The sequence below is a fragment of the Lagenorhynchus albirostris genome, chromosome 16, assembly GCF_949774975.1.
Source record: "Lagenorhynchus albirostris chromosome 16, mLagAlb1.1, whole genome shotgun sequence".
Taxonomy (NCBI): domain Eukaryota; kingdom Metazoa; phylum Chordata; class Mammalia; order Artiodactyla; family Delphinidae; genus Lagenorhynchus; species Lagenorhynchus albirostris.
Window position 1 is genome coordinate 45,520,385 of NC_083110.1, and position 12,403 is coordinate 45,532,787.

A 12,403-nucleotide genomic window follows, 5' to 3' on the forward strand; every position below is an offset into this window, starting at 1 on the left:
TGGAGGGAGAACATCCCTCTGCTCTTACAAACAAAATACACTCAGAGAGTTCAAACAGGCTGTACGTAGTTAACTTCCCAGAAAATACACTTGAAGGAGATGCCGAGGAATGCAGTCAGATGGTGAGAGGAAAGGGGAATCGGTGTCAGAAGGCTGGGCGTGAGGAAGTAGAGAAGGGCTGTCAGGCATGGGGTGGTAAACAGCGCCAGCCCAACAGTTCAGATTAGGATTCAAAGTGCCACAGATGTGATTGCATAATAAGCTGTTGCGCATACTGGTAAATGCTGCTTTCAGCACGTGCTTATTTATCATATTGTCTTGCGTCCTCAGAACGTGGAACATTCAAGTCGGAGCGTCTGAGTGCTAGCATCGGACCCAGTTCTCTGGGATGGGCGGCAGCACCTATGGTAGAGATGGGAGAAAGAGCAAGCAGCCTGGTGTTCGAATCTGGTTGCTAGGATACCATGGAGACCCTCCACTGCTAGGCAGACAGGAAAGAAAAAATGTGTCCATATGCCTTATAACCTACAAACAGCAACAATAGAAACATCGTCTGCCCTCTTCTACCCTTTGCCATTAGGACTCCAAACCCAACTCTTCAGTGAAATAACAAGTAGCAGGAGCTTGGAAATGTGGCTCAGTAGAGCAAGGAAGTTGGTCATTTATATTCTCAGGCAGTCTCTGGAGCTCCTCCATTGAAGGGCTTATCAGTATTTTCATTATAAGCCGCATTTTAGGGGCAAACAACTATGCTTCCAAACACCCTCATAGGGTCTTAGCAGCCTGGTCTTATTTTTATAAAGGCTGCCACAACTTCAATTTTACTGCCACAGACCATGATGTCAAATTAACAATCAAACTTAAATCGGATAGTCTATTAGAATAATGTTAAGTTGGAATTGAACTCCTCCACAAGAACAAGAAAGATGAATTTCAAAAATCGACTTCAGGTTCAATTCTCATGTAGGTCCGGTTCGCCTGGGTATGTGAGGAATCTGCCATGCTAGTCTGTGGCACAAAATCAGATTGTTTCCAGTGGGAACATTTAGAAGTGAGTGGAAAGAGGAGCTTGCTTTCTTTACGAGTGGAACTCAGTTTCTTTGAGAGTTTTAATCATCTGCTGCTTGGTTAAATTCAATATTCTTACCTAGTCAGGAGAGTTATAGTTACTATCAGGACTGTGCTGGTGGGAGACGGTGGACTGCAGTGACATCTGAGATGCAGAGCTTTATTAACAGGTAGCAATTAGGCCTTGGTGTAAAGTGCACGCTTGTGCCCACACACCTGCGTGCGTGCACACACACACACACCCCTCAATTATTCTAACAACAAGCGCCAAGTGCCCTCTCACCTACTCATCCTGATTCTCTCTGGCCTAAACTTGCTTTTCCTCAATTTCCACCACGGCATTCTGTTACTGCCACTAGCTGCTGTCGTTCCCCAGATGTACCCTCTGCTTTCTTTTGCTGTCTTTTCCCCTTGCTGACGGCCCTCCTCACCTTAACCGCACCCCTCTTATCCCATCACCACTCACCTAAATCATGGCCATCGATCAAATACTTACTTTAAATACCTCTACTTCCACAAGAGTTTCTGATACCATAAAATTAAATGGGCTCAATTATATTTTGCCACCTGTCTTAGGTATCTCCTCTGTGACTTACCTTACTCTACTTTCTAGAATATTTACTTGTGCAGTATTGTTAAGCCCTGGTTAACTCCTTCATAGGACTTACACAATTCTCCTCTCTAACGCATGACACTAACTTGCACATGGTGCATCCCATAAAAGTACTGAACTGAGCTATAGGGCATATTTGAAATTTAACTGCTACCTATGAAGAAATCTGTGTTTTATATCATGCCATCTATGATTACACTAAAATCCTAGAATTCTCCCAACTTCCTACAGAATTTAACAGACAGCCTTTAGGAAGATTCTATTTCTCCTGGAATGTACTAATGTCAAGGTTTAAAAAAAATCAGATAAGATCTTGCTAAAATTAATGCCTCCCTAAAAATAAGAACATATATTTCTTTCTATCCTCAGCTCTCCAAAGTACTTCACCATCAAAAGGCGTTAACACTACAAATCAAAATATGTCATCATTCTTTGAAATTCAGTTTTCTCTAGGGTGAAAAGCAACAGCTTAACAAAAACACAGAGACACTAACAACTTTTGATAGGAACTCAAGGCTTTATAGACCAACTGAAAAAAACACAGAGCCCTATGACAGCAAAATGGAAAGGATTTGAGAATATTTACAATAGGTAAAGGGTTTAGATCAACATACCAGTGACAGAACGTTCTAATCTATTACAGAGTCAATTTTCAGGAATAAAATAGCATGAAATAAAATTACTTTAAGAATCCATAAGAACCACTCTCTATATATAATCAATAGGCTGATCTCATAAAATGAATATTTTTATATCGTTTTCATTTTTAAGGGTTTATTTGCTTAATTTAATTCAAAACATAGTCTAATAGTTTTACCTTCTCAAATAGATATTTGGTAGCAGTAGAATATAGATTCCAATTTGCTAATCAGTTCTTTGCTCTTCAAATGACAACAGAAAAAGGGCTTAAGGGTTATTTCTAGACACATGTGAAAGAGACAAACCAAAACAACCCCCCTGCCTCACAGGTGCAGCAGGAGTGCCCCAGCTCTGTGCTACAATCTGACACAGCCTTCCCTCCAATTCCAGCTTACAGGGAAAATTCCAAATCAAATATGTTACGTTAATTTATATTTTACACTGTTTTTCAAATGGTCAAAAAATCACTAAAAAAATAAGTTTTTAAAGATTCTAATCCTCAGAAGATAACCTCGGTAAGCAAAAAGTAAACAAACATATTTGCACACATAGATAATTGAATAGGACATTCCCTGGGTAGTCACCTATATCCAACAGAAAGAGAATAGAAAACTACATGACCATAAATTTGAAATCAATTTTGGACTATTTAGATGGTTTCATGTTAACTCCAACTCCCAATAATCTGTAAGTTTAAGAATGATGACCAAATTTAACTTGTACTAAAAATAAAATATAAAGATATAAACACTTGTTGCCAGTAAGTTGGTATAATCAAATTATTTATAGTGAAATAAACAGAAATTCAAACAAGTCTCCTTCACTTTGGCAAAAATTCCTAATTCTTTGTAGAACCATCTTGTACAATCATTCAAATGACATAAGAATAATCGTTTTGCATACAATATACTTCTCTTTCTCTTACCAAAGGTACTCTACACTTAAGCAAATTTTATTCTAGTTTTCTTTATGTAAGTGTGAAAAAAGAACAGATGTTTTTCCAAAATTATTTAAGCTTGGAAGACATTCATTCTATCGTTTTCTTCAGTATAATCCTTCAGAATCACCAAAACCATCACGGTGATACCTTTAATAGTTGACTTCCTTAAAGCACAAGTTATTAAATAAATATCAGAACGCACAGTATGGTTCAACAGGTAAAATGTTTATTATGACAGAATGTTGTGAATTATTTGCCACACTAATTTCATCTTCCACCATGGATTTTTTAAAAAATCTAGTTGCTCTACATGTCAAGCACTAAGAGATTTCTAAAACTTACGTTATACAGCTCAGTCCCTACTGCCTAGATTCCTTTAGATCTTGCCTGATAGAATGTTTCACCGGAGTTATCAGCTGGCTTGATCATGCTTCAAATAAAACCTATTAAAATCGTCTTTTTATAAAAGCAGAGTTTGCTCTGAGTTACTCCAAATTCCTGCAGATACTAAAATGGGATCCTATGGAATGCTGAAAGATGCAGAGAGCTGTCTTTGACTTATTTTTTTCATTATGCAAAACTTGGCCCTGGAGAGATGGTCATGTACCTCATTAGCTAAAACAGGCAAGCATGTCAGGACTGCAAATTAACTTACCGGGGAAAGCTGAAGTGGATTCAGATCATTCCGGTTTCGAAAGCAGATCTAAATCTACTGAACTGAACTATTAGGGCAACTCTGTGAGGTTAGAATCTCAGAAATGTTTATCCTTATTGTCTCTTCCCCACACTCACAGAATACAAACTTCTCCTTAAACTAAACCTGCATGAGGAACAGCAAATGCTCTACTGCAACCAACAAGGATAGTTACACGTCTAAGTTTTCAAAAGTATCATTAGTACCTACTCACAAGCCACCCCCACACACACATCCAATAAATACAGATGGAGACAATCAAATACTCTTTCTCCTTATACTAAATCTTTGTGTTTATAAAGTGAAGGGTTCCCAGGGACCTCATATTATTATGTAACATGTGTCATCCAGCCAACGTGATGCTGTTAGGAATAGAGTATCAAAACCCTTCGTTTTATCAATTATGTCATTATCTATTAACTTAAAATACCATTCATCTGGGTGCTCATTCCATATTAACTTCATGCTCCTGCCACTTTACTCTCCATAAGAACTCTGAGTTGAGTGGTGTATAACAAGCTTCATTCAATTTTCCCACCCAAGTTGTGAAGCCCACTGACATCAGAACTACACAGTTGTCTAAAATGCTAGAGCAATACCAGAGTAGTTGCTTCAGAAGCCAGGAGTAAGGCAAACAATGTGCCCACGTTGTCAATAAAGATAAGTGTACTTCTCTGTATCTGACCCTAGAAACATGCAACCCTCTTGGGAGACAGAGGCACCCCATTAGCAACATTATATAAATTCCTTAAGGAAAATAAGCAATATTCTCCCTCAGATGTTATTTAAAAAAATATTTTTTTAAAAAATCAACAGACTAGGCTTCCACAGGTGGATTGTAAATGTCGTCGAATTCTGGAAATCAAAAAATCTTCCCTTTCATATGTGTATTTGCTTATTTTTGACACTTTGATGATGCCAGAACATCAGCTTCGAAGGGTACCAGCGAGAAACGCCGGCATGTAGAGAAATCCGGGAGCGCCACAAAAGCATAGAAAGTAAGGGTGATAGCAGACGCATTTCATTTCAAGTCTGATGAGCCTGCAGTTAGGATTTTCCGGTTGGGCAGGTTTGCCAGGGCATTTGGGAGACGGGGCTTTCTATTCCTCTTCTCACACTCACACATACACAGCACAATGCACACCGGGGGCGCATTCAAACTCTACGTACAGTAGGGGGCCTATATGAATGTATATGTTTATTAAAAAAAAAAGAAAGAAAGAATAGCTTGACATCTGACAAAGACACGAAGGCAACGTAGGTGCAGTGAGTCTGACTCTGAGAAACGTGCACAGCCCCGCAAGAAGTGCCCGTTAAAATGAAACATTTCTGAGGATGAGGACAGACACGGCAAGCGGGAGGGGCGGGGGCCGACAGACAATACAGAGACCCGCAGCTCCCCACCGACAGGGTGCCACACGGACCCGGAGCGTAACCCCTGCTTACTGTGGACTCTTGGGGTAGAAGGGCAGAGTCACAAGGCTGAGATCCTGGATGTCGAAAGCGGTGGGCTCAGCGGAGATCGCCTGCCGTTTGGTGCGCGGCTCGCCTTGCAAGGTGCTCGCGCTCTGCTTCTGCGCCTGCTGGGTAGCCGGCCGGATCACCGAGCGGTACTTGTCCAGCTCGTTCTGCAGCTTCTGGATCAGTTCGTCCTTCTGATCCAACTCCAGCTCCAGCTCGTCGATGAGAGCATCCCGCTGCCTCAGCTCCTCGATCTTCTCCTGGAGCGCGTACTGTAAATCCCGCAGGGTGCCCATGCTCCTCGGGGCTGCCGGGGGCTCCTTCCTGCCGCTGCTCCGCGTCTTGGGGCGTCCTCCCCTCTCCGATCAACTTTCCCCAAAGTCGCTGCTGCCTCCCGAGTGCGAAAGCTTCCTACTTGAGACCAAAGCCAGCCCTGGCTTCTGAGCATGCCCAGTCTCCCGGCTCCAGCCACCGAGAGTTTCAGGGCAGATTCCACTTCTCCGGGCTGTGAGGCTGAGCGCTGGGATGAGCCAAAAGGCGGGTCGAACCGGTATTCAACCTGAACCGCGGTGGGCGCCGCAGCGCCAGGGAGAAAAGCCGGGAGCGCGATGGCAGGGGAGCGGGAGAAGGGACTCGGATGGGGGCTCCGAGGCCGCGGCAGGCGTGCCCGGGTCACTCACGCCGGGCGCCGGAGGAAGCCGGCGGAGCGTGTGGGGAGCCCGATAAACCTCTGAGCGCGCCGAGGGCTGCGCGGGCGGAGCGAGGCGGGAGCACTACTTTGGGGGCGGGGAGGCGGGCGGGAGAGGACCGGGGGGACCCCGCGCAAACTCGGGAAGCGTTAGCCGGCTCCAGAGCATACCAGGCTGGAGGACGTGGGACTACAATCCTGGCGACGAGGGAGGGCAGAGCGGGCTCTGCATCCTCAGCGCGCTGAGTTCTGCAGGTGTCTGGACCGCCAGCCTCACCAAGAAAGGCTCCCCAGCCTGTGGCTGAGCTCTCGCGTCTTCCACGCAGCCCTTCTCACGGGGAGAGCCACACAGGTGGCTAACGCTTGAAAACAAACTTGCCTTTCAGGAAAGGAGAGAGTATCCGTGCAGGGGAGGGACTTCCACTCACATCCAGGCGCCTTTGGGGATGAGGGAGGGAGCTTCTGATTTTTTTCCTCCCCCGTCAGCATTGCCAGCTCCTGCGAATGACTCCCCTTTCCGCTCCTTTCAAACACGGATTAATGAACTCTTTTTGGGGCAAGGGTCGAAACGGGATTGTGCCCCAGAGGGCTGCTCAGCTTCCCCACTGCCCCTCCCACTTAAACCAGTGTCTGCGGAATAGTTTATGGAACGGTCTTGCTCCTTCCCTGTGCTGAATTCTGGGCGGGGAGCGCAGGGCGGGTCAAAATCGTTGCAGAGTTCCAAAAAGTTCATCCTGAAATGGAACCATATCTTTGAAATTACTTCCTTGACAACCCAGCCGTTAGGGCTGTATCCTTCCACTTGAATGGCAAGACACAAACTTCGAAGAAGAGGGAAAATCTTAAAGAAAAGGAGGATCCTAGACGGGCTGTGGTAAAGTGCCGCCCCCCTCCACCTACTCCCGCCTCCGACCCCATCCCTGCCTGCTCAATATTTCCTAAAATGATGACAATTTAGGTAGCATCCTTTCTGTCCAAGGGTAATTCTCCCATCGTGTTTAGAATCCTCCATAATACTTAAATTCCTCATATTTACCTAAATCTTCACCAAATCATTTAAAATTTTAGCATCTTAACTACAGTTCTCTAATTACTGTTCTTGAGAACTCAGTGTTATAATCCTCGATGCTCTATTTGGCCACTCCTTAACACCAAATAAAACAAAGTAGGTAGAAAATAAATTAAAATTCTGAATTGCAATCCAGAACTATTCACTGGAATCTAAATTTAGCCAAGGACATATATATCAGTCCCCCCCCCAAAAAGTGCTCACTTTTGCTATTGAATACACAGCCTGTTCTATCTAAGTAAGAAGAAGAAGAAAAGAATGGGGAGGGGGAGGGGAGGAAAGAAAAGAACAGAACCAGCTAGTCAATGTCACATTTATAAGCTTTTTGATTTAAAGTGTACTTGTTTGTAACTAGAAGTATAAATGAAAAAGGATATATAGTCCTAAACATTCTTCTACCCAGATGATGATTTAATTCTCTCAGTACAAATGATATGACACTTAATTTTTCTGCTTTCCAACATGGATATTTTCAGAAGTGCATTTCTTTCAGAATGTAATATATAAAGTGGATAATTCCCCAAAATAAACATGAATAACTTACAGATACTGATAGCAGCAAGTAGGAGTTCTGAATTATTGTTGTTTTAATTAAAACTAAACCAAGCAGAAGTGCTCTGGCTTTGTATAACTGACTCCATTCTAAAAGAGCTTCCGTGACATTTTCCTTCTCCCAGGAAAAAGGCCAAATTCTTATCTTATTTAACCTATGGGAATTCTTTAATTCCATGGCAAAATGTCTAAAACTAAATGAGACTTTTTTTCCCTATAGATCTATTATAGGGTCCAGGAGCCCAAGAGTTTATGTCTAAAAATATATCAGGAGCAATGTATAGGGGACATCATTAGACAACTGCTAAGCAGAGTTATGTTTTAAGGTTCATTTGAGGCTTAAATGGGGTTTACTTAATGTCTTTGAGCAGCACAAAGTAGAGAAGATTCTTCTTCATTTGTAGAAAGCTTGTCTACATGTAAAAAGGATAAAAGAAACTAAAGCATTTTTCCCCCAAAATAAAAAAGAGCAGTTCAACCAAAAAAAAAAAAAGTCAGGTTTCTTTGGTTTTTTCTAACAAATGTGAAGTTTCTTCCACTGTTATGTAAATATTTTTCATTATTTAAGCTATCATATCTACATGCCACTACAGGATATATCCATGTTACATTTTCATTTTAAATGGAATTCTTGTGATACAAGATATATTCCTTGATGAATCCCATAGTGAGAGTCAGGAATCTGTTGTAATAAATGCAAAGAAACTAAACAGCTGGGAAGATATGACTATTACAATTGACTTACACTTTAAAAGGTATTTAAGGTATAAGAACATATTTGGTTGTATTAGCCTATACGATGAAAAAGTAAAATTGCCCTTAAATACTTTATAATTGTATATGCAAAATCCAGAATTCTAGGCTTTTCCCTTCCATTTTTAAAGTCAAAATAAATATTTTAAGCAAGTTTTTCAATGCTGTTCTTGACTGTTTAAATCCTGAGGGACCCTGGTTTTCTATCTCAACCTTTTGAGTGATTCCAATATTTTCTTAAATATCTTTTGCATTGTATTTGGTAAATGCTGGAAATAAATTTTACATAAATAATCAAGGTTTTGTAGTTTCATTTCAACAGACAGATTTTACTATATGTCTTATAGTAAACTTAATTGGCTAAGTTATAATATCACAAATCAGGCACAAGTCTACTTCCTGCTATTAGGCTACCACAAATTTGGAATGGAGTGGAACTGCATATGTTGAGCTCTCCCACTAAATTTCTGGGATGAAGTCTTGATGTTAGATGCTGAAGCAGAGAACAATGCAATTTTGAAGGAACTTAATTTATACACTAGAATTCCATAGTCAACTCACAACCTACTTTCAGCAGTCTCTCTTTGTTGTAGCTCCGATGGAAGCAAAGTTCCACCAGCAGCCAGACCCACCTGTGGCATATTGATGCTCTTCAATTTTGCATGCAACCCTCATGACAGAATAAATATTATCACACCTTCCTTAATGGAATCTCAGAATCACTTAATAAGACATTCAGTAATTCAGCTTTATCATAATACTGGCCATTAAAAAAAATAAAGCCTTTAGAATTTATTATCCTACACTAAAAACATAATTAGCCTCAAAAGAACTCTGATAATTTCGTCATCCAGCTGCCCATTCCACTGGTGCTACATTTCCTGCAGGAGTCCTAAGTTTGAAATTTTCTTCTGCCATTTCATGTACATGTCTTGAACAGCAAAAACCAAAACCAAAAACAAACAAAACATAGATGAGCTATGTTTTGGGTCATGGAAGCCTCCCCTTGCAGAAAATTGCTAGAACAAGTAACCCTAAGAATCTAGATATGAAGGTTACTATTACTGGTAAACATACTGGCTTGCTCAAAACTGTTGTTCTTAATCAAGACCGCAAGAAAAATAACTAACTTCCTGGAGCTCTTAATGCACGACAGGCACTGTTCATGTAACCCTACGAGTTGGATATTATTATTATTTCCATTTATATTTGACAAAAGGGAGGCAGAGGATCTCCCACCCAATGAATATCAAAGCCTGGATTCAAATAAAGACCATTTGATGCAGAGCTCAATCCCATACCCCTGCCCTTCATTGCCTTCTGCAGGACTTCCAAGGGTTGCTAATGCCTTGTTCTGGATCCCGAGATATAAAACATTACTTAACATTAACTAGCCTGACTTTGGGGTTGGATATGTGGAAAGAGGAGAAATTTGGAAAATCCTAAAAGAGCAGGAAAAGATTTTTTAAAAGTTCCTTTTCCCCAAACTGTCTCCACTTCAGCCCCATTTCATCTTGATTTAGGGTTACCAACTTGCACCCATTTGCCTGGGACTGTCCTGGTTTTCATATTAAAATTGCTTGGGACTGTCCTAGTTTTTAAACTGAAGTCCTAAGTACCCCTTGGTCCTGGGCAAACCAGGATGGTTGGTCGCCCTATATAATTCAGGATTGCAGAACAGAACCTCTCTATTTTATATTTTCACATTTTGTGTTCAAAGTTACTGAAAGAAAAGTAAAACCAAGGAAGATCTGTAATAATAATACCAATTATTTTAAGCACATTACAAACCCACTTATGCATTTGTTTGTGTGAATGTGTTTTAGGAAAGCAATCATCCCATTTCATTTACAGTCTTTGGACTGTAAGGGGAGATGAGTCAGACAATAGAATTTTAATTATACTTTGATAAATTAGACAAGGATTCAAGTCTCTCTTTTTGGTTTATCTTTCTTATAAAAATCTAGAATTTAGACAGATTGGCTTCCTATAGATTAAGCACAACAATTCAAGCTCCTGCTAGTTGATTAAGTCCTATAAAATTAGATTATTCTTACTACTGTGCTGGTGGCTAGATTTGGCCACCAGGAATGCATAATTAAATGAATATAAGTAAAAATTCTAATGGTTGAGTTGTTTAGAAGTCATACTACCGAAATGATAAGTTCTGGGTGGAAAAGGAAAAAGAAAACCATAAAGCGTTAATGATGAAAAACTTACTGCAGAGACTTGGAAAGTAATAGTGCATTGTACCATACTTGCTAATGTGCTTAGAGTTTAATACCGAATTAGTGTCATAGTTAATATTACTTGAAATGAATTCTTATATTCCACTGCTTAAGATGATGGTAAGTTATTATTGGACCCCAGCCTAAACTAATGTGCATGGAAATCCATGCACTATCTACCAAGAAGACAATTTCTTTGTACTCTTTACTCAGCTGACCATTTCCAAAGACCAAAAGAAATAAAAGTTTTTTAAGAAGAAAAGTATTAAGTTTTCCGTGGTTCTTTCATAAATGGAAACATTTTTAATGCATAAAACGGCATTTAAAACGCTTTCTTCTCAAAATATTTTACTGCATTTTAAGTCCAGTGAATATATGCATGAGAATGCAACATAATATCTCCTGTATCTGATGAATAAATTAGTTTCTCAATTCCATTTCAGTGATTTTTCTGGCATATTAAATGTACATCATTTCCTAACTCAATGCATCAATATTTCCCACAAAATATTCAAAAATATTTGCAAAAGTTATTTTGCATTTGAAAACATATTTGACAGCATGTGACTCAGAGGAGAATAGCTCTGAGTCAACGATATTTTTATTGTCGCTTTTATTTTAAATAGCATTTAGCAGCTGATATAACTTGGTCATTTTCTTCCCACTTGTTTTTTAATCAAAATTTAAGTAAAAGTGAAAAACCATACTTTGCTAGCGAACTTATTAAAATTAGTAAGGTGGGAAAGTACTTAAGATGTAAGAAAAACAATAAAACAGAAGTTTGAGTGAATCGGGGTTTTATCAGTGAATAACTTGAATGAACTGGGCAAGAGAAAAATGGCAAGACCTTTGTTTCGACTGTGAGAATGTCAGAGATTTGGAGGAGAGGGGAAGCTGCAGTCAAAAAGATACAGTAGGGACGCATATAGAAATCTTCACTCGCATGAACTTAACTAGCTTCAAATTAAGGAAACTCTTGATATTTGACTTTTATATAATCATGAGATGGAAATCCAGAAGTCCATCTCTAATGATAGGCAAATGAAGTCGTAGGCTGGTAGAACAAACAGATATCATTCTAGGGCCAAAATTTGGTACCTGATATTAATGAAAGCATTACCCTTGGAACAAGGATGCATACACTATTTGCTATGTATTTGTAACCACATGTAAAATTATCAGTCATTTTGCCCAATGTATATTTCCAGAAAAGAATAATTTCTCCCTTGTCCAGACTAGATTTTTTAAAATTCATTTTTCAAAGCACAGACTGGTAGGTAAGAATACTTTAAATATTAGTTGTTCAAATTTAAACTTAACAGACAAACATGCAAACACCTATACAATAAATAAGTTGCCCAAAACAGCAATATGTAAAGTATCATATGGTTTTAATGCCCCATACAAATAGATAAAAAATAGGGATTTCTACACTTTTGTTGGTATTAAGCAGAAGAATTAGTGTCTGTTTGAGTCATTACAATACGTAAGAATGTCTTTATTCAAGAATCAGAGTTAAAGGAGTTATTATGAAAAATTCATCTAAGTTTTTCATAGAATATAGTACAGTCAAAATTCTATCTATCTTCCTTAGAAAAGCATCTATGTTAAATACCAATTCTAAGTGGAAAAAATGACAGGGTAACCTTCAAAAATTTAGTTGTGGAAGGTTAAAAGCAATTGCTGCTGTTAGGCACA

The 12,403-nt window shown here is 39.7% G+C and overlaps 1 protein-coding gene across 1 annotated transcript in view; it reads right to left on the reverse strand.

The window, feature by feature from the left end:
- PRKG1 (protein kinase cGMP-dependent 1) overlaps positions 1-5,819 on the reverse strand; it is a 1,109,707-nt gene extending 1,103,888 nt beyond the window's left edge. The window contains exon 1 of the mRNA XM_060125518.1: positions 5,401-5,819. Within this exon, the coding sequence (XP_059981501.1) occupies positions 5,401-5,711 (311 nt within the window). The 5' untranslated portion in view covers positions 5,712-5,819. The remainder of the gene's footprint in view (positions 1-5,400) is intronic.
- Positions 5,820-12,403: the final 6,584 nt, after the last annotated feature.